This window comes from Daphnia magna, unplaced genomic scaffold (genome assembly GCF_020631705.1).
Source record: "Daphnia magna isolate NIES unplaced genomic scaffold, ASM2063170v1.1 Dm_contigs236, whole genome shotgun sequence".
Lineage (NCBI taxonomy): Eukaryota > Metazoa > Arthropoda > Branchiopoda > Diplostraca > Daphniidae > Daphnia > Daphnia magna.
This window is the reverse complement of record NW_025533195.1, coordinates 56,138-80,450: the sequence shown is the minus strand read 5'-3', so window position 1 is coordinate 80,450 and position 24,313 is coordinate 56,138. Positions and strand designations below refer to the sequence as shown.

General features: G+C 30.4%; 3 protein-coding genes across 3 annotated transcripts; 2 read left to right on the top strand and 1 right to left on the bottom strand.

The window, feature by feature from the left end:
• The first annotated feature begins 17,366 nt into the window (after positions 1 to 17,366).
• On the top strand, positions 17,367 to 17,966 carry LOC123467805 (keratin, type II cytoskeletal 1-like). Its single transcript, XM_045167590.1, has one exon. The coding sequence runs from the start codon at positions 17,467 to 17,469 to the stop codon at positions 17,947 to 17,949; it is 483 nt and encodes a 160-aa protein (XP_045023525.1). The 5' UTR covers positions 17,367 to 17,466; the 3' UTR covers positions 17,950 to 17,966.
• Positions 17,967 to 18,003: 37 nt separating this feature from the next.
• On the top strand, positions 18,004 to 20,204 carry LOC116935418. The gene is given in 5 exon segments (XM_045167593.1): positions 18,004 to 18,016; positions 18,146 to 18,223; positions 18,293 to 18,361; positions 18,364 to 18,447; positions 18,877 to 20,204. Coding segments are annotated over 5 exon segments (1,572 nt in total).
• Position 20,205: 1 nt separating this feature from the next.
• On the bottom strand, positions 20,206 to 21,648 carry LOC123467807. Its single transcript, XM_045167592.1, has 3 exons — positions 21,645 to 21,648; positions 21,314 to 21,429; positions 20,206 to 21,230 (listed from the first exon to the last, which is right to left on the bottom strand). Exons 1-3 carry the CDS (start codon positions 21,646 to 21,648, stop codon positions 20,307 to 20,309), a joined length of 1,044 nt encoding a protein of 347 aa, XP_045023527.1. The 3' UTR covers positions 20,206 to 20,306.
• Between the last annotated feature and the right edge of the window lie 2,665 nt (positions 21,649 to 24,313).

The following is a 24,313-nucleotide window of genomic DNA, read 5'->3' as shown; positions in this document are numbered from 1 at the left end:
TTGATGCAGTATACATTTTGAAGTAAAAACTCATGGTATAACAGTGTATTCACATTCAATACAAGTATATTTGATGCAGAATACGTATAGAAGTAAAAACTCATGGTATAACAGTGTATTCACTTTGAATACAAGTATATTTGATGCATTATACATATTGAAGTAAAAACTCATGGTATAACAGTGTATTCACATTGAATACAAGTATATTTGATGCAGTATACATATTGAAGTAAAAACTCATGGAATAACAGTGTATTCACATTGAATACAAGTATATTTGATGCAGAATACATATAGAAGTTAAAAATCATGGTATTACAGTGTATTCACATTGAATACAAGTATATTTCATGCTGATCACATATAGAAGTAAAAACTCATGGTATAACAGTGTATTCACATTGAATTCAAGTATATTTGATGCTGTTTACATATAGAAGTAAAAACTCATGGTATAACAGTGTATTCACATTGAATACAAATATATTTGATGCAGAATACATAAAGAAGTAAAAACTCATGGTATAACAATGTATTCACATTGAATACAAGTATATTTGATGCAGTATACATATTGAAGTAAAAACTCATGGTATAACAGTGTATTCACATTGAATACAAGTATATTTGATGCTGTTTACATATAGAAGTAAAAACTCATGATATAACAGTGTATTCACATTGAATACAAGTATATTTGATGCAGAATACATATAGAAGTAAAAACTCATGGTATAACAGTGTATTCACATTGAATACAAGTATATTTGATGCAGCCTACATATAGAAGTAAAAACTCATGGTATAACAGTGTATTCACATTGAATACAAGTATATTCTATTCTGTTTACATTTAGAAGTAAAAACTCATGGTATAACAGTGTATTCACATTGAATACAAGTATATTTGATTCTGTTTACATATAGAAGTAAAAACTCATGGTATAACAGTGTATTCACATTGAATACAAGTATATTTGATGCTGTTTACATATAAAAGTAAAAACTCATGGTATAACAGTGTATTCACATTGAATACATTATATTTGATCCTGTTTACATATAAAAGCAAAAACTCATGGTATAACAGTGTATTCACATTGAATACAAGTATATTTGTTGCAGTATACATATAGAAGTAAAAACTCATGGTATAACAGTGTATTCACATTGAATACAAGTATATTTGATCCTGTTTACATATAGAAGTAAAAACTCTTGGTATTACAGTGTATTTACATTGAATACAAGTATATTTGATGCAGAATACATATAGAAGTAAAAACACATGGTATAGCAGTGTATTCACATTGAATACAAGTATATTTGATCCTGTTGACATATTGAAGTAAAAACTCATGGTATAACAGTGTATTCACATTGAATACAAGTATATTTGATGCAGTATACATTTTGAAGTAAAAACTCATGGTATAACAGTGTATTCACATTCAATACAAGTATATTTGATGCAGAATACGTATAGAAGTAAAAACTCATGGTATAACAGTGTATTCACTTTGAATACAAGTATATTTGATGCATTATACATATTGAAGTAAAAACTCATGGTATAACAGTGTATTCACATTGAATACAAGTATATTTGATGCAGTATACATATTGAAGTAAAAACTCATGGAATAACAGTGTATTCACATTGAATACAAGTATATTTGATGCAGAATACATATAGAAGTTAAAAATCATGGTATTACAGTGTATTCACATTGAATACAAGTATATTTCATGCTGATCACATATAGAAGTAAAAACTCATGGTATAACAGTGTATTCACATTGAATTCAAGTATATTTGATGCTGTTTACATATAGAAGTAAAAACTCATGGTATAACAGTGTATTCACATTGAATACAAATATATTTGATGCAGAATACATAAAGAAGTAAAAACTCATGGTATAACAATGTATTCACATTGAATACAAGTATATTTGATGCAGTATACATATTGAAGTAAAAACTCATGGTATAACAGTGTATTCACATTGAATACAAGTATATTTGATGCTGTTCACGTATAGAAGTAAAAACTCATGGTATAAAAGTGTATTAACATTGAATACAAGTATATTTGATGCTGTTTAAATATAGAAGTAAAAACTCATGGTATAACAGTGTATTCACATTGAATACATTATATTTGATCCTGTTTACATATAGTAGTAAAAACTCATGGTGTAACATTGTATTCACATTGAATACAAGTATATTTGATGCTGTTTACATATAGAAGTAAAAACTCATGGTCTAACAATGTATTCACATTGAATACAAGTATATTTGATGCAGAATACATATAGAAGTAAAAACTCATGGTATAACAGTGTATTCACATTGAATACAATTATATTTGATCCTGTTTACATATAGAAGTAAAAACTCATGGTATAACAGTGTATTCACATTGAATACAAGTATATTTGATGCAGTATACATTTTGAAGTAAAAACTCATGGTATAACAGTGTATTCACATTCAATACAAGTATATTTGATGCAGAATACGTATAGAAGTAACAACTCATGGTATAACAGTGTATTCACATTGAATACAAGTATATTTGATGCATTATACATATTGAAGTAAAAACTCATGGTATAACAGTGTATTCACATTGAATACAAGTATATTTGATGCAGTATACATATTGAAGTAAAAACTCATGGAATAACAGTGTATTCACATTGAATACAAGTATATTTGATGCAGAATACATATAGAAGTAAAAACTCATGGTATTACAGTGTATTCACATTGAATACAAGTATATTTCATGCTGATCACATATAGAAGTAAAAACTCATGGTATAACAGTGTATTCACATTGAATTCAAGTATATTTGATGCTGTTTACATATAGAAGTAAAAACTCATGGTATAACAGTGTATTCACATTGAATACAAGTATATTTGATGCAGAATACATAAAGAAGTAAAAACTCATGGTATAACAATGTATTCACATTGAATACAAGTATATTTGATGCAGTATACATATTGAAGTAAAAACTCATGGTATAACAGTGTATTCACATTGAATACAAGTATATTTGATGCTGTTCACGTATAGAAGTAAAAACTCATGGTATAAAAGTGTATTAACATTGAATACAAGTATATTTGATGCTGTTTACATATAGAAGTAAAAACTCATGGTATAACAGTGTATTCACATTGAATACAAGTATATTTGATGCTGTTTACATAGAGAAGTAAAAACTCATGGTATAACAGTGTATTCACATTCAATACAAGTATATTTGATGCAGAATACATATAGAAGTAAAAACTCATGGTATAACAGTGTATTTACGTTGAATACAAGTATATTTGATGCAGAATACATATAGAAGTAAAAACTCATGGTATAACATTGTATTCACATTGAATACAAGTATATTTGATCCTGTTTACATATAGAAGTAAAAACTCATGGTATAACAGTGTATTCACATTGAATACAAGTATATTTGATGCTGTTTACATAGAGAAGTAAAAACTCATGGTATAACAGTGTATTCACATTCAATACAAGTATATTTGATGCAGAATACATATAGAAGTAAAAACTCATGGTATAACAGTGTATTCACATTCAATACAAGTATATTTGATGCTGATCACATATAGAAGTAAAAACTTATGGTATAACAGTGTATTAACATTGAAATCAAGTATATTTGATGCTGTTCACTTATAGAAGTAAAAACTCTTGGTATAACAGTGTATTCACATTGAATACAAGTATTTTTGATGCTGTTTACATATAGAAGTAAAAACTCATGGTATTACAGTGTATTCACATTCAATACAAGTATATTTGATGCTGATCACATATAGAAGTAAAAACTTATGGTATAACAGTGTATTAACATTGAAATCAAGTATATTTGATGCTGTTTACATATAGAAGTAAAAACTCATGGTATAACAGTGTATTCACATTGAATACAAGTATATTTGATGCAGAATACATATAGAAGCAAAAACTCATGGTATAACAGTGTATTCACATTGAATACAAGTATATTTGATGCTGTTCACGTATAGAAGTAAAAACTCATGGTATAACAGTGTATTCACATTGAATACAAGTATATTTGATGCTGTTTACATATAGAAGTAAAAACTCATGGTATAAAAGTGTATTCACATTGAATACAAGTATATTTGATGCAGAAAACATATAGAAGTAAAAACTCATGGTATAACAGTGTATTCACATTGAATACAAGTATATTTGATGCTTTTTACATATAGAAGTAAAAACTCATGGTATAACAGTGCATTCACATTGAATACATTATATTTGATCCTGTTTAAATATAGAAGTAAAAAATCATGGTAAAACAGTGTATTTACATTGAATACAAGTATATTTGATGCTGTTTACATAAAGAAGTAAAAACTCATGGTATAACAGTGTATTCACATTGAATACAAGTATATTTGATGCTGTTCACGTATAGAAGTAAAAACTCATGGTATAACAGTGTATTCACATTGAATACAAGTATATTTGATGCTGTTTACATATAGAAGTAAAAACTCATGGTTTAAGAGTGTATTCACATTGAATACAAGTATATTTGATGCAGAATACATATAGAAGTAAAAACTCATGGTATAACAGTGTATTCACATTGAATACAAGTATATTTGATTCTGTTTACAAATAGAAGTAAAAACTCATATTATAACAGTGTATTTACATTGAATACAAGTATATTTGATGCAGAATACATATAGATGTAAAAACTCATGGTATAACAGTGTATTCACATTGAATACAAGTATATTTGATGCTGTTTACATATAGAAGTAAAAAGTCATGGTATAACAGTGTATTCACATTAAATACAAGTATATTTGATGCAGTATACATATTGAAGTAAAAACTCATGGTATAACAGTGTATTCACATTGAATACAAGTATATTTGATGCAGAATAGATATAGAAGTAAAAACTCATGGTATAACAGTGTATTCACATTGAATACAAGTATATTTGATGCTTTTTACATATAGAAGTAAAAACTCATGGGATAACAGTGCATTCACATTGAATACATTATATTTGATCCTGTTTACATACAGAAGTAAAAACTCATGGTGTAACAGTGTATTCACATTGAATACAAGTATATTTGATGCTGTTTACAGTTAGAAGTAAAAACTCATGGTATAACAGTGTATTCACATTGAATACATTATATTTGATCCTGTTTACATATAGAAGTAAAAACTCATGGTATAACAGTGTATTCACATTGAATACAAGTTTATTTGATGTTGTTTACGTATAGAAGTAAAAACTCATGGTATAAAAGTGTATTCACATTGAATTCAAGTATATTTGATGCTGTTTACATATAGAAGGAAAAACTCATTGTATAACAGTGCTTCACATTGAATACATTATATTTGATCCTGTTTACATATAGAAGTAAAAACACATGGTATAACAGTGTATTTACATTGAATACAAGTATATTTGATGCAGAATACATAAAGAAGTAAAAACTCATGGTATAACAGTGTATTCACATTGAATACAAGTATATTTGATGCAGTATACATATTGAAGTAAAAACTCATGGTATAACAGTGTATTCACATTAAATACAAGTATATTTGATGCAGAATACATATAGAAGTAAAAGCTCATGGTATAACAGTGTATTCACATTGAATACAAGTATATTTGATGCTGTTTACATAAGAAGTAAAAACTCATGGTATAACAGTGTATTCACATTGAATACAAGTATATTTGATGCAGAATAGATATAGAAGTAAAAACTCATGGTATAACAGTGAATTCACATTGAATACATTATATTTGATCCTGTTTACATATAGAAGTAAAAACTCCTGGTGTAACAGTGTATTTACATTGAATACAAGTATATTTGATGCTGTTTACATATAGAAGTAAAAACTCATGGTCTAACAGTGTATTCACATTGAATACAAGTATATTTGATGCATAATATATATAGAAGTAAAAACTCATGGTATAAAAGTGTATTTACATTGAATACAAGTATATTTGATGCAGAATACATATAGAAGTAAAAACTCATGGTATAACAGTGTATTCACATTGAATTCAAGTATATTGTATCCTGTTTACATATAGAAGTAAATTTTCATGGTATAACAGTGTATTCACATTGAATACAAGTATATTTAATGCAGTATACATATAGCAGTAAAAACTCATGGTATAACAGTGTATTCACATTGAATACAAGTATATTTGATGCTGATCACATATAGAAGTATAAACTCATGGCATAACAGTGTATTCACATTTAATACAAGTATATTTGATGCTGTTTACATATAGAAGTAAAATTCATGGTATAACAGTGTATTCACATTGAATACAAGTATATTTGATGCAGAATACACAAAGAAGTAAAAACTCATGGTATAACAGTGTATTCACATTGAATACAAGTATATTTGATACTGTTTACATATAGAAGTAAAAACTCATGGTATAACAGTGTATTCACATTGAATACAAGTATATTTGATGCATTATACATATTGAAGTAAAAACTCATGGTATAACAGTGTATTCACATTGAATACAAGTATATTTGATGCAGAATACATACAGAAATAAAAACTCATGGTTTAACAGAGTATTCACATTGAATACAAGTATATTTGATGCTGTTTACATAGAGAAGTAAAAACTTATGGTATAACAGTGTATTCACATTGAATACAAGTATATTTGATGCAGAATAGATATAGAAGAAAAAACTCATGGTATAACAGTGTATTCACATAGAATACAAGTATATTTGATGCTGTTTACATATAGAAGTAAAAACTCATGGTATAACAGTGCATTCACATTGAATACATTATATTTGATCCTGTTTACATATAGAAGTAAAAACTCATGGTGTAACAGAGTATTCACATTGAATCCAAGTATATTGTATCCTGTTAACATATAGAAGTAAATTTTCATGGTATAACAGTGTATTCACATTGAATACAAGTATATTTGATGCTGTTTACATAGAGAAGTAAAAACTCATGGTATAACAGTGTATTCACATTGAATACAAGTATATTTGATGCAGAATACATATAGAAGTAAAAACTCATGGTATAACAGTGTATTCACATTAAATACAAGTATATTTGATGTTGTTTACATATAGAAGTAAAAACTCATGGTATAACAGTGTATTCACATTAAATACAAGTATATTTGATGCTGTTTACATATAGAAGTAAAAACTCATGGTATAACAGTGTATTCACATTGAATCCAAGTATATTTGATGCAGAATACATATAGAAGTAAAAACTCATGGTATAACAGTGTATTCACATTGAATACAAGTATATTTGATGCTGTTTACATAGAGAAATAAAAACTCATGGTATAACAGTGTATTCACATTGAATACAAGTATATTTGATGCAGAATACATATAGAAGTAAAAATTCATGGTATAACAGTGTATTCACATTGAATACAAGTATATTTGATGATGTTTACATATAGAAGTAAAAACTCATGGTATAACAGTGTATTCACATTAAATACAAGTATTTTTGATGCTGTTTACATATAGAAGTAAAAACTCATGGTATAACAGTGTATTCACATTGAATACAAGTATATTTGATGCAGAATACATATAGAAGTAAAAACTCATGGTATAACAGTGTATTCACATTGAATACAAGTATATTTGATCCTGTGTACATATAGAAGTAAAAACTCATGGTATAACCGTGTATTCACATTGAATACAAGTATATTCGATGCAGTATACATATTAAAGTAAAAACTTACGGTATAAGAGTGTATTCACATTAAATACAAGTATATTTGATGCTGATTACATAAGAAGTAAAAACTCATGGTATAACAGTGTATTCACATTGAATACAAGTATATTTGATGTAGAATAGATATAGAAGTAAAAACTCATGGTATAACAGTGAATTCACATTGAATACATTATATTTGATCCTGTTTACATATAGAAGTAAAAACTCATGGTGTAACAGTGTATTCACATTGAATACAAGTATATTTGATGCTGTTTACATATAGAAGTAAAAACTCATGGTCTAACAGTGTATTCACATTGAATACAAGTATATTTGATGCAGAATACATATAGAAGTAAAAACTCATGGTATAACAGTGGATTCATATTGAATACAAGTATATTGTATCCTGTTTACATATTGAAGTAAATTTTCATGGTATAACAGTGTATTCACATTGAATACAAGTATATTTAATGCAGTATACATTTAGAAGTAAAAACTCATGGTATAACAGTGTATTCACATTGAATACAAGTATATTTGATCCTGTTTATATATAGAAGTAAAAACTCATGCTATAACAGTGTATTTACATTGAATACAAGTATATTTGATGCTGTTTACATATAGAAGTAAAAACTCATGGTATAACAGTGTATTCTCATTGAATACAAGTATATTTGATGCAGAATACATATAGAAGTAAAAACTCATGGTATAATAGTGTATTCACATTGAATACAAGTATATTTGATGCTGATCACATATAGAAGTAAAAACTCATGGTATAACAGTGTATTCACATTTAATTCAAGTATATTTGATGATGTTTACATATAGAAGTAAAAACTCATGGTATAACAGTGTATTCACATTGAATACAAGTATATTTGATGCTGTTTACATATAGAAGTAAAAACTCATGGTATAACAGTGTATTCACATTGAATACAAGTATATTTGATGCAGAATACATATTGAAGTAAAAACTCATGGTATAACAGTGTATTCACATTGAATACAAGTATATTTGATCCTGTGTACATATAGAAGTAAAAACTCATGGTATAACAGTGTATTCACATTGAATACAAGTATATTTGATGCAGTATACATATTGAAGTAAAAACTCATGGTATAACAGTGTATTCACATTAAATACAAGTATATTTGATGCAGAATACATATAGAAGTAAAAACTCATGGTATAACAGTGTATTCACATTGAATACAACTATATTTGATGCTGTTTACATAAGAAGTAAAAACTCATGGTATAACAGTGTATTCACATTGAATACAAGTATATTTGATGCAGAATAGATATAGAAGTAAAAACTCATGGTATAACAGTGTATTCACATTGAATACAAGTATATTTGATGCTGTTTACATATAGAAGTAAAAACTCATGGTCTAACAGTGTATTCACATTGAATACAAGTATATTTGATGCAGAATACATATAGAAGTAAAAACTCATGGTATAACAGTGGATTCATATTGAATACAAGTATATTGTATCCTGTTTACATATTGAAGTAAATTTTCATGGTATAACAGTGTATTCACATTGAATACAAGTATATTTAATGCAGTATACATTTAGAAGTAAAAACTCATGGTATAACAGTGTATTCACATTGAATACAAGTATATTTGATCCTGTTTATATATAGAAGTAAAAACTCATGCTATAACAGTGTATTTACATTGAATACAAGTATATTTGATGCTGTTTACATATAGAAGTAAAAACTCATGGTATAACAGTGTATTCTCATTGAATACAAGTATATTTGATGCAGTTTACATATAGAAGTAAAAACTCATGGTATAATAGTGTATTCACATTGAATACAAGTATATTTGATGCTGTTTACATATAGAAGTAAAAACTCATGGTATAACAGTGTATTCACATTTAATTCAAGTATATTTGATGATGTTTACATATAGAAGTAAAAACTCATGGTATAACAGTGTATTCACATTGAATACAAGTATATTTGATGCTGTTTACATATAGAAGTAAAAACTCATGGTATAACAGTGTATTCACATTGAATACAAGTATATTTGATGCAGTATACATATTGAAGTAAAAACTCATGGTATAACAGTGTATTCACATTGAATACAAGTATATTTGATCCTGTGTACATATAGAAGTAAAAACTCATGGTATAACAGTGTATTCACATTGAATACAAGTATATTTGATGCAGTTTACATATTGAAGTAAAAACTCATGGTATAACAGTGTATTCACATTGAATACAAGTATATTTGATGCAGATTACATATAGAAGTAAAAACTCATGGTATAACAGTGTATTCACATTGAATACAAGTATATTTGATGCTGTTTACATATAGAAGTAAAAACTCATGGTATAACAGTGTATTCACATTGAATACAAGTATATTTGATGCAGTTTAGATATAGAAGTAAAAACTCATGGTATAACAGTGCATTTACATTGAATACATTATATTTGATGCTGTTTACATATAGAAGTAAAAACTCATGGTGTAACAGTGTATTCACATTGAATACAAGTATATTTGATGCTGTTTACATATAGAAGTAAAAACTCATGGTATAACAGTGTATTCACATTGAATACAAGTATATTGTATCCTGTTTACATATTGAAGTAAATTTTCATGGTATAACAGTGTATTCACATTGAATACAAGTATATTTAATGCAGTATACATGTAGAAGTAAAAACTCATGGTATAACAGTGTATTCACATTGAATACAAGTATATTTGATCCTGCTTATATATAGAAGTAAAAACTCATGCTATAACAGTGTATTTACATTGAATACAAGTATATTTGATGCTGTTTACATATAGAAGTAAAAACTCATGGTATAACAGTGTATTCACATTGAATACAAGTATATTTGATGCTGTTTACATAAGAAGTAAAAACTCATGGTATAACAGTGTATTCACATTGAATACAAGTATATTTGATGCAGTTTACATATAGAAGTAAAAACTCATGGTATAACAGTGCATTCACATTGAATACATTATATTTGATCCTTTTTACATATAGAAGTAAAAACTCATGGTGTAACAGTGTATTCACATTGAATACAAGTATTTTTAATACTGTTTACATATAGAAGTAAAAACTTATGGTCTAAAAGTGTATTCACATTGAATACAAGTATATTTGATGCAGAATATATATAGAAGTAAAAACTCATGGTATAACAGTGTATTTACATTGAATACAAGTATATTTGATGCAGAATACATATAGAAGTAAAAACTCATGGTATAACAGTGTATTCACATTGAATACAAGTATATTGTATCCTGTTTACATATTGAAGTAAATTTTCATGGTATAACAGTGTATTCACATTGAATACAAGTATATTTAATGCAGTATACATATAGAAGTAAAAACTCATGGTATAACAGTGCATTCACATTGAATACAAGTATATTTGATCCTGTTTATATATAGAAGTAAAAACTCATTGTATAACAGTGTATTTACATTGAATACAAGTATATTTCATGCGGTTTAGATATAGAAGTAAAAACTCATGGTATAACAGTGTATTCACATTGAATACAAGTATATTTGATGCAGAATACATATAGAAGTAAAAACTCATGGTATAACAGTGTATTCACATTGAATACAAGTATATTTGATGCTGTTTACATATAGAAGTAAAAACTCATGGTATAACAGTGTATTCACATTGAATACAAGTATATTTGATGATGTTTACATATAGAAGTAAAAACTCATGGTATAACAGTGTATTCACATTGAATACAAGTATATTTGATGCAGTTTACATATTGAAGTAAAAACTCATGGTATAACAGTGTATTCACATTGAATACAAGTATATTTGATGCTGTGTACATATAGAAGTAAAAACTCATGGTATAACAGTGTATTCACATTGAATACAAGTATATTTGATGCAGTATACATATTGAAGTAAAAACTCATGGTATAACAGTGTATTCACATTAAATACAAGTATATTTGATGCAGTATACATATAGAAGTAAAAACTCATGGTATAACAGTGTATTCACATTGAATACAAGTATATTTGATGCTGTTTACATATAGAAGTAAAAACTCATGGTATAACAGTGTATTCACATTGAATACAAGTATATTTGATGCAGTTTACATATAGAAGTAAAAACTCATGGTATAACAGTGTATTCACATTGAATACATGTATATTTGATGCTGTTTACATATAGAAGTAAAAACTCATGGTATAACAGTGTATTCACATTGAATACAAGTATATTTAATACTGTTTACATATAGAAGTAAAAACTCATGGTATAACAGTGTATTCACATTGAATACAAGTATATTTGATGCAGTTTATATATAGAAGTAAAAACTCATGGTATAACAGTGTATTTACATTGAATACAAGTATATTTGATGCAGTTTACATATAGAAGTAAAAACTCATGGTATAACAGTGTATTCACATTGAATACAAGTATATTGTATGCTGTTTACATATTGAAGTAAAATTTCATGGTATAACAGTGTATTCACATTGAATACAAGTATATTTAATGCAGTTTACATATAGAAGTAAAAACTCATGGTATAACAGTGTATTCACATTGAATACAAGTATATTTGATGCTGTTTACATATAGAAGTAAAAACTCATGGTATAACAGTGTATTTACATTGAATACAAGTATATTTCATGCGGTTTAGATATAGAAGTAAAAACTCATGGTATAACAGTGTATTCACATTGAATACAAGTATATTTGATGCAGTTTACATATAGAAGTAAAAACTCATGGTATAACAGTGTATTCACATTGAATACAAGTATATTTGATGCTGTTTACATATAGAAGTAAAAACTCATGGTATAACAGTGTATTCACATTGAATACAAGTATATTTGATGCAGTTTAGATATAGAAGTAAAAACTCATGGTATAACAGTGTATTCACATTGAATACAAGTATATTTGATGCTGTTTACATATAGAAGTAAAAACTCATGGTATAACAGTGTATTCACATTGAATACAAGTATATTTGATGCTGTTTACATATAGAAGTAAAAACTCATGGTATAACAGTGTATTCACATTGAATACAAGTATATTTGATGCAGTTTATATATAGAAGTAAAAACTCATGGTATAACAGTGTATTTACATTGAATACAAGTATATTTGATGCAGTTTACATATAGAAGTAAAAACTCATGGTATAACAGTGTATTCACATTGAATACAAGTATATTGTATGCTGTTTACATATTGAAGTAAAATTTCATGGTATAACAGTGTATTCACATTGAATACAAGTATATTTAATGCAGTTTACATATAGAAGTAAAAACTCATGGTATAACAGTGTATTCACATTGAATACAAGTATATTTGATGCTGTTTACATATAGAAGTAAAAACTCATGGTATAACAGTGTATTTACATTGAATACAAGTATATTTGATGCTGTTTACATATAGAAGTAAAAACTCATGGTATAACAGTGTATTCACATTGAATACAAGTATATTCGATGCAGTTTACATATAGAAGTAAAAACTCATGGTATAACAGTGTATTCACATTGAATACAAGTATATTTGATGCTGTTTACATATAGAAGTAAAAACTCATGGTATAACAGTGTATTCACATTGAATACAAGTATATTTGATGCTGTTTACATATAGAAGTAAAAACTCATGGTATAACAGTGTATTCACATTGAATACAAGTATATTTGATGCTGTTTACATATAGAACTAAAAACTCATGGTATAACAGTGTATTCACATTGAATACAAGTATATTTGATGCTGTTTACATATAGAAGTAAAAACTCATGGTATAACAGTGTATTCACATTGAATACAAGTATATTTGATGCAGTTTAGATATAGAAGTAAAAACTCATGGTATAACAGTGTATTCACATTGAATACAAGTATATTTGATGCTGTTTACATATAGAAGTAAAAACTCATGGTATAACAGTGTATTCACATTGAATACAAGTATATTTAATGCTGTTTACATATAGAAGTAAAAACTCATGGTATAACAGTGTATTCACATTGAATACAAGTATATTTGATGCAGATTATATATAGAAGTAAAAACTCATGGTATAACAGTGTATTTACATTGAATACAAGTATATTTGATGCAGTTTACATATAGAAGTAAAAACTCATGGTATAACAGTGTATTCACATTGAATACAAGTATATTGTATCCTGTTTACATATTGAAGTAAATTTTCATGGTATAACAGTGTATTCACATTGAATACAAGTATATTTAATGCAGTATACAGTACCCACACAAAGTTTGGAAACACGACGAGTTTTTCCGCGCTTTTAACACGGCGGCTTACGGGCCAAAGTGTCTGCCTTTTTTACGCGATAACTCACGTTTGAGTTATCGCAAAGCAAATCAAAAAATCCTCTTGTTGAGGAAAGAATTTCCTTTCACCATGAATTTTTGAAATGTTTGTGAATAGAAGTTTAGCCCCAAAGTCATAGGTATAAAGTTTGGAAACATCGGCGCGCTCGCCATATGTTTCCATGCTAAAGTGTATGTTACTGAAAAAATTATTAAAAATTCCAATTTATGAATTTTTACTTGAAACTTTTACAAACGGTAGACGACATAGTCGTCTACATTTTGACAAAGTTTCAATTTTTTTTTATGAAAGGCTAATTTTGCCGATTTTTAAAATAAACAATGCCGATCAATCTTTCGTGGCGAGGGGACGAAATCCTAGCCCGGGGGAAGAATGGAAGGGAAAAGCAAAAGGGGAAGAAAGGGGGAACAGAATTTCCGACGTACGTTTTATTAAAAAAATCGGCCAAAATCAGCCTTTCTTAAAAAAAAATTTAAACTTTGTCAAAATGTAGACGACTATGTCGTCTACCGTTTGTAAAAGTTTCAAGTAAAAATTCGTAAATTGGAATTTTTAATAATTTTTTCAGTAACATACACTTTAGCATGGAAACATATGGCGAGCGCGCCGATGTTTCCAAACTTTATACCTATGACTTTGGGGCTAAACTTCTATTCACAAACATTTCAAAAAATTCATGGTGAAAGGAAATTCTTTCCTCAACAAGAGGATTTTTTTGGATTTGCTTTGCGATAACTCAAACGTGAGTTATCGCGTAAAAAAGGCAGACACTTTGGCCCGTAAGCCGCCGTGTTAAAAGCGCGGAAAAACTCGTCGTGTTTCCAAACTTTGTGTGGGTACTGTACATATAGAAGTAAAAACTCATGGTATAACAGTGTATTCACATTGAATACAAGTATATTTGATGCTGTTTATATATAGAAGTAAAAACTCATTGTATAACAGTGTATTTACATTGAATACAAGTATATTTCATGCGGTTTACATATAGAAGTAAAAACTCATGGTATAACAGTGTATTCACATTGAATACAAGTATATTTGATGCAGTATACATATAGAAGTAAAAACTCATGGTATAACAGTGTATTCACATTGAATACAAGTATATTTGATGCAGTTTACATATAGAAGTAAAAACTCATGGTATAACAGTGTATTCACATTGAATACAAGTATATTTGATGCAGTTTACATATAGAAGTAAAAACTCATGGTATAACAGTGTATTTACATATGAATACAAGTATATTTGATGCAGTATACATATAGAAGTAGAAACTCATGGTATAACAGTGTATTCCCATTGAATACAAGTATATTTGATGCTGTTTACATTAAGAAGTCAAAACTCATGGTATAACAGTGTATTCACATTGAATACAAGCATATTTGATACAGAATACATATAGAAGTAAAAACTCATGGTATAACAGTGTATTCACATTGAATACAAGTATATTTGATGCAGTTTACATATAGAAGTAAAAACTCATGGTATAACAGTGTATTCTCATTAAATAAAAGTATATTTGATGCTGTTTATATATAGAAGTAAAAACTCATGGTATAACAGTGTATTCACATTGAATAAAGGTATATTTGATGCTGTTTACATATAGAAGTAAAAACTCATGGTATAACAGTGTATTCACATTGAATACAAGTATATTTGATCCTGTTTACATATAGAAGTAGAAACTCATGTATAACAGTGTATTCACATTGAATACAAGTATATTTGATGCTGTTTACATATAGAAGTAGAAACTCATGGTATAACAGTGTATTCATATTGAATACAAGTATATTTGATCCTGTTTACATATAGAAGTAAAAACTCATGGTATAACAGTGTATTTACATATATACAAGTATAATTGATGCACTAGACATATAGAAGTAAAAACTCATGGTATAACAGTGTATTCACATTGAATACAAGAATATTTGATGTTTTTACATATAGAAGTAAAAACTCATGGTATAACAGTATAGTCACATTGAATACAAGTATATTTGATGCAGAATACATATAGAAGTAAAAACTCATGGTATAACAGGGTATTCACATTAAATAAAAGTGACCACTTTTCTATGGAGTGAATGGTTGTAAAACCATATAGTCTTATATAAGACTATCTGGCAACAGTGTTCCCAACACTGTAGCAGACAACCATTCACAAGCAATTCACGACTGGGAACACACGTTAAATTTGACACACTTTGAACTTTTGTACTTTTTTGCAATTATTTTTGTGTTCCAATTCTCGAAAACAGTGTGTTTTTGGACTATTCCTGATCGAGGAAATTTTCACTATGGCGAAACCTTTTTTCCCACAAGACTGGGAATCTCTTACGGTAGAAGAACTGGCCACTGCCAGAGCAAAACTGGCAGGATTCATCGAGGCTGTACCCGACCGAGAGAAAATCATCCGCGAGGTAATAATTATTTGAAACTACTAATAATCGTTATATAAGACTACGAATTCTGTTATTTGTGGAAATTGACAATCAATTTTGATTGTGTGACACATTCCAAAATCTGAGCTGCATGTAACCAGCCATGAGACACGACTCGATTACATGTCACGAAAATGTAGTGAATCGACCATCGGAGATGCTTTGTATTGATTATATGTAACCAGACAGCTGCATGTAACCAGACATGAGCATGATTTGTGGCATATCTAGTCTTTTAATTTTTTCAAACGAAAGATTACACCAAATTGTTTCAGACAGCTGCATGTAACCAGACATGAGCAGGACTTTCAGCTTAATCTAGTTGTTTAATAAGGCTATGAATACTGTTATTTGTGAAAATCAACAATCAATTTTGATTGTGTAACGTATTCCAAAATCTGAGCTGCATGTAACCAGTCATGAGCCACGACTCGATTATACATGTCATGAAAATGTAGTAAATCGACAAGCGGAGACGCTTTGTATCGAATGTATGTAATCAGACAGCTGCATGTAACCAGACAAAGATTACAGCAAATTGTTTCGTCTGTCTATTCTAGCAATTGGAAGCTACACAGAAGGCTCTATTGCCCCTCTAAAATGGTATTATTGCATCTGCGACTCTGATCTCCACACTCGCTGCGGGTGCCACGAAAAGAGAAGCCGAAAATATTTTAGTCGAGTTCCGGAAATCGGAGGAGTCCATGAGAGATCGTCTTTTCGTACTGCAAGTGTGGCGCAAATACGATCAGGAGACGGCCGACAAGCTTGCACGGCGAAAGGCTGGAGAATACTTGGATCCAGAACTGGCAAAAGTTTTGGAGGAACGGGAGAAGAAAATGGATCGGGAGAAACACGAAAGAGAGAAAGACAGGGACAAATTCGGCAATCGATCAAAACGCTACAGGAGTGACTCGTCATACCGCGGCGATTCCAGACCGAGTACATTAGATCACGGAACCTATCATACCGGTGGACGTGGTGGTTTTGGATACGGGTACGGCGGAGGAGGCTACGGAGGAAGTTATGGCGGACACGGAGGAAGTTATGGCGGACACGGCGGAGGTGGAAGTTATGGGGGTCGAGGCGGAAGTTTCCGAGGTGGAAAACGACCGGGACCAGAACAAAAATGTCATCTCTGCGGCGATCCAGGACATTTTTTCAAACAATGTCCAACAAAAAAGTAATCATTACGATGCCAATATCAAACTAAACTATACAAAGAATAAAATGTTTTGTATATGAGACTCATACGCAATTTTGTTTTCAAAATTTTTTGTGATCAACTACTATAGTGATCAAGTAGATCTTGATAACACTGATACTGGACAAGGCGATGCTGATTTAGATAGACTGAGAAACGACAACAGTGGTGATCGACAGGAAAATGCTACTATAAAAGAATTTTTCCTGGCTCGATACATTCGGAAGAAGTTAGAGATTTCTGGCGAACGGAACTATGTGCTGGCGCATGGGTCATGGACGTTTTACAGGAGGGTTATGTCATTCCCTTTGTCGAAAATCCTCCAGCTTACGAAGAGAACAACAACAAATCGGCTATTAATGACATGCCCTTTGTCCTCCAAGCGGTCGCAGATCTAAAAAAGTGGGAGTAATTGAGTTTAGGGACGAGAAGCCAACTTGCGTGTCTCCCTTGACAGTGTCCAAGAAATACGGCAGAGATGGTAAAATCAAGAATAGACTTTGTTGGGATGGATCCAGATGGGTCAATTTATTTATCAGAGTCCAAAAAGTTGTGCTCTCACATTTACAGAGAGCATTGGAGATCACAAGAAAAGGGGATTTTCAAGTGGTTTACGATCTCAAGGCGGCTTATCATCATGTCCGAATCCATCCATCACAGACCAAATATTTGGGCGCATCTATACCAAAACCAGACGGTGGCACGCAGTATTTTGTTTTCTTGTATCTCCCCTTTGGCCTGTCCTCTGCTGTCCATTGCCTAACGAAGCTTTTTAAACCATTGAATGCCTATATCCATGGAAAGGGAATCCGACACTCCATTTATTTGGACGATGGTAGGATAATTGCAGAAACGAAGTGTAGAGCGGAGGAACAGCGTTTGTCTGTCTACAAAATTCTAAAAAATTCAGGATGGATTCTGGAAGTGGAAAAATCTGATAAAGAGGGAGACACCAACCAGGCCAAGGAATACCTCGGCTTCATTATTGACACCAACAGCATGACAGTTCGTCTCCAAGAAGCCAAGAAACAACGCATACTACAAAAAGTTTGGGAGACGATATCACACGGATCAAAGCCATTTCTTGCCAAACAATTGGCCGGAATCCTCGGAAAAATAGTAGCTACAGAACCAGCACTGGGGCCAATAGTAATCATGGTAGCAAGGGCTTCTTATGCAGTTTTGGAAGAAGCCACAAGACGGAAAGGATGGAATACAACGGTAGTAATGAGCCAGGAGGCTCAGGACAGTCTAAAGTTTTTTGCCGATAACTGTTCAAAATTTGACAATTCACCCATCCGATCAGCCGCCACGAAAATCTCTGTTCTATCTATCATAGGACCGCCAAATTCTTTTATGAAGTCTAGTTTTGTCGCAAATCACGTGCGCACGAACGAAGAGAAGATTTGGGCAAGTGACGCGTCAGGATACGCGACATGTGCCTATTCCATCAAAGGGGATCACCTCTATTTTCGTGGAACGTTAAGTAAAGACGAGAGAATGCTATCATCCGGACACCGAGAACTATTGGCCGTCGCTAAAACGTTGACATATTACGAACACACAGGCAAGATTAAAAACAAAGCTACGAATATATATTGGCTCACCGATAGTCAAAATATGGTGACTTTTCTAACAAAGGGATCAGGGAAAAGTCACATCCAGAAGGAGGTTTTCAAAATCATGATTCAATGCAAAAGGCTCAACATCAGAATAATTCCAATTCATTTGCTACGAGACGATCCCCGAATCAAGATAGCAGACGACGGCTCAAAAACGGTGGACACGGACGACTGGCAGATCGACGACGAAACTTTTAAAAAAAACAAGGATAAATACAACTTCACAATCGATTTGTTCGCTTCCGATCGTAATTCAAAATGCAAAAAATTTTATTCCAACTTCTATTGCACTAATACATCAGGTATCGACGCTTTTTCGCATTCTTGGGACGAGGAAGTAGCTTGGATCTGCCCACCCATCCAAGAAATCACCAGGATTGTTAGGAAATTGAAGATCTCGGGAATGACCGGGGTATTATTCGTACCCAAATGGAAAACGGCAGATTATTGGGCAGAAATTTTTGACGACAGAAACAGCCTTTTGTGGCCGTTTAGTTCTGCAGAAACATGTAGGCCTTTCATCGTTCAAGAAACTCATAACCCACGCTCTCCATTCTCTGGACGAACAAAATTTGATTTTATTCAACTACATTTTAATTCACGTTTACAACGTTGATATCTGTTGGATGATCAAATAAAAAAAAATAAAAAAAAATGCGGAAACAATTTATGGCAGCTTTTTTGTTTAATTTCATTGCACGACAAAAGAAGATTCCCATCAGACTGTGTTTGTATCATTTTGATTTTTCTGCAACAACTCTGACATTGATAAACGACTTGGAATCGAAAGATCTACATATTTGGCAGGCATCGCGTCGGAACGCCAGCCTCCAAGACGTTTGAGTTGTTTGTCAGTTGCACCATGGGCTGCGGCGGTTGTCGCTCCACCTCTTTTTCCGGAATGCTCACCATAAAGTTTCCCATCATACCCCAAGGAGTCCATTAATTTCTTCATGTCAGCCAGGGCTCCACTATAAGGTACCGATTTGTCTGGATTCGGAAAATTTTTTGCCAAACACGAAGGAACAAGATAGCCGATATAGGATGTTCCTAAATATTTGAAGTAGTTTAAAGTGAGCTGAACAGGACAACGCTTGACAGTTGGATTCGATGCAACTACTCGCTCGGCTCCTTCAGTGTACAGGTCATTTTTTCCGCCCTTGAATAGGATCCTCAAATGGGGTGAAGGATCCGTAACGTATTTGACGTCACTCCTACGCAACTTGACGATATCGCTAATCCTTCCAAGAGTATGATACTCCATTGAAATTCTCCAAATTGTGCGCCACAAAACAACAGACGCACGCAATCCATCCCTCCCATGTTTAGTTTGGTAGAGGTGGTTATAAAACTTGTCAAGAATTTCTTCAGTAATAGGTAACTTAGCAGTACGTGTTTGAGGATGTTCATTTCGGAATCCACGAAACAATGTGGATATCGTTTCGTGAGTCGTAGGCGATGGCAGCATGCGAATACGGTACTCATTAGTAACCGCGGCACTCAGCATTACGACTTTCGAATATGATTTGTCTCGCATCATCACGAGGGAGAGACAAGCGGCTAATTGTTCATGGCTGGCTCCAAACTCTTCCAATTCGTTTCTTTGACAAAAATTCCGCCAAACATCATACACGCGGTCGTACTATAAGTTCAAGAGTTATAAAGCTTCTATAAGTTCCATGGCCATCTTTTTTCTTTCACAAAATGGTAGGAAATGTTTCATACCTGCTGTTTTGTTGAATTTTTCACAGACTTGGAAAGATAGTATCGAGCGGCATCAAGTCCCATCGACAACTCGGAGTTTCGGTCTCCAAAAGAATCGGTCACTGAATTTTGGCTCTCTATGTTTTACACTTTGAAATCTGATAGCAGACTTGAAATTAAAAGCAGACGACGGCAATCTCAAAGCAATGTTGAGTAATGAGTTTTATTCAACATATTGACACTAAAAACAGTGACAGCCAAAATATGGTTCCCCTTCCTGCTTGCCACTTTTATTTCAGGGTGCTCCAGATGCTAATCACCTGATACCTGGAATTGAGTGTTGGGGTGCTACCCATTTGCTTGCTTGGAACCTAATTATATGATAGAGTAACTTATAGTGTACATAAGTGAACGTAAGAGAAAAGTGTACTTTTCATAAGTAAAACGATGAAAAGTATATTTGATGCTGTTTACATTTAGAAGTAAAAACTCATGGTATAACAGTGTATTCATATTGAATACAAGTATATTTGATGCAGTATACATATAGAAGTAAAAACTCATGGTATAACAGTGAATTCACATTGAATACAAGTATATTTGATGCAGTATACATAAAGAAGTAAAAACTTATGGTATAACAGTGTATTCACATTGAATACAAGTATATTTAATGAAGTATACATATAGAAGTAAAAAATCATGGTATAACAGTGTATTCACATTGAAGTCAAGTATATTTGATGCAGTATACATATGGAAGTAAAAACTCATGGTATAACAGGGTATTCACATTAAATAAAAGTATATTTGATGCTGTTTACCTATAGAAGTAAAAACTCATGGTATAACAGTGTATTCACATTAAATAAAGGTATATTTGATGCTTTTTACATATAGAAGTAAAAACTCATGGTATAACAGTGTATTCACATTGAATACAAGTATATTTGATCTTGTTTACATATAGAAGTAGAAACTCATGGTATAACAGTGTATTCACATTGAATACAAGTATATTTTATCCTGTTTACATATAGAAGTAGAAACTCATGGTATAACAGTGTATTCACATTGAATACAAGTATATTAGATGCAGTATACATATAGAAGATAAAACTCATGGTATAAAAGTTTATTTACATATATAAAAGTATATTTGATGCAGTATACATATAGAAGTAAAAACTCATAGTATAACAGTGTATTCTCATTGAATACAAATATATTTGATGCTATTTACATATAGAAGGAAAAACTCATGGTATAACAGTGTATTCACATTGAATACAAGTATATTTGATTCTGTTTACATATAGAAGTTAAAACTCATGGTATAACAGTGTATTCACATTAAATACAAGTATATTTTATCCTGTTTATATATAGAAGTAAAAACTCATGGTATAACAGTGTATTCACATTGAATACAAGTATATTTGATCCTGTTTATATATAGAAGTAAAAACTCATGGTATAACAGTGTATTCATATTGAATACAAGTATATTTGATGCAGTATACATATAGAAGTAAAAACTCATGGTATAACAGTGAATTCACATTGAATACAAGTATATTTGATGCAGTATACATAAAGAAGTAAAAACTTATGGTATAACAGTGTATTCACATTGAATACAAGTATATTTGATGAAGTATACATATAGAAGTAAAAAATCATGGTATAACAGTGTATTCACATTGAAGTCAAGTATATTTGATGCAGTATACATATGGAAGTAAAAACTCATGGTATAACAGGGTATTCACATTAAATAAAAGTATATTTGATGCTGTTTACCTATAGAAGTAAAAACTCATGGTATAACAGTGTATTCACATTAAATAAAGGTATATTTGATGCTTTTTACATATAGAAGTAAAAACTCATGGTATAACAGTGTATTCACATTGAATACAAGTATATTTGATCTTGTTTACATATAGAAGTAGAAACTCATGGTATAACAGTGTATTCACATTGAATACAAGTATATTTTATCCTGTTTACATATAGAAGTAGAAACTCATGGTATAACAGTGTATTCACATTGAATACAAGTATATTAGATGCAGTATACATATAGAAGATAAAACTCATGGTATAAAAGTGTATTTACATATATAAAAGTATATTTGATGCAGTATACATATAGAAGTAAAAACTCATAGTATAACAGTGTATTCTCATTGAATACAAATATATTTGATGCTATTTACATATAGAAGGAAAAACTCATGGTATAACAGTGTATTCACATTGAATACAAGTATATTTGATTCTGTTTACATATAGAAGTTAAAACTCATGATATAACAGTGTATTCACATTAAATACAAGTATATTTGATGCTGTTTACATATAGAAGTAAAAACTCATGGTATAACAGTGTATTCACATTGAATACAAGTATATTTGATGCAGTATACATATAGAACTAAAAACTCATGGTATAACAGTGTATTCACATTGAATACAAGTATATTTGATGCAATATACGTATAGAAATAAAAATTCATGGTATAACAGTGTATTCACATTGAATAAAGGTATATTTGATGCTGTTTACACATAGAAGTAAAAACTCATGGTATAACAGTGTATTCACATTGAATACAAGTATATTTGATCCTGTTTTCACATAGAAGTAGAAACTCATGGTATAACAGTGTATTCACATATATACAAGTATAGTTGATGCAGTATACATATAGAAGTAAAAACTCATGGTATAACAGTGTATTTACATTGAATACAAGTATATTTGATCCTGTTTACATATAGAAGTATAAACTCATGGTATAACAGTGTATTCACATTGAATACAAGTATATTTGTTCCTGCTTACATATAGAAGTAGAAACTCATGGTATAACAGTGTATTCACATTGAATACAAGTATATTTGATGCTGTTTTTATATAGAAGTAAAAACTCATGGTATAACAGTATAGACAAATTAAAGAAAAGTATATTTGATGCAGAATACATATAGAAGTAAAAACTCATGGTATGACAG

Excerpts from the sequence above, each read along its gene's own strand:
- LOC123467805 (XM_045167590.1), top strand. The coding sequence starts at position 17,467 with ATGAGAGATCGTCTTTTCGTACTGCAAGTGTGGCGCAAATACGATCAG.
- LOC123467807 (XM_045167592.1), bottom strand. Across the intron at positions 21,231-21,313 it reads AAAATTCAACAAAACAGCAG|TACGACCGCGTGTATGATGT; the intron begins GTATGAAACATT and ends TTGAACTTATAG.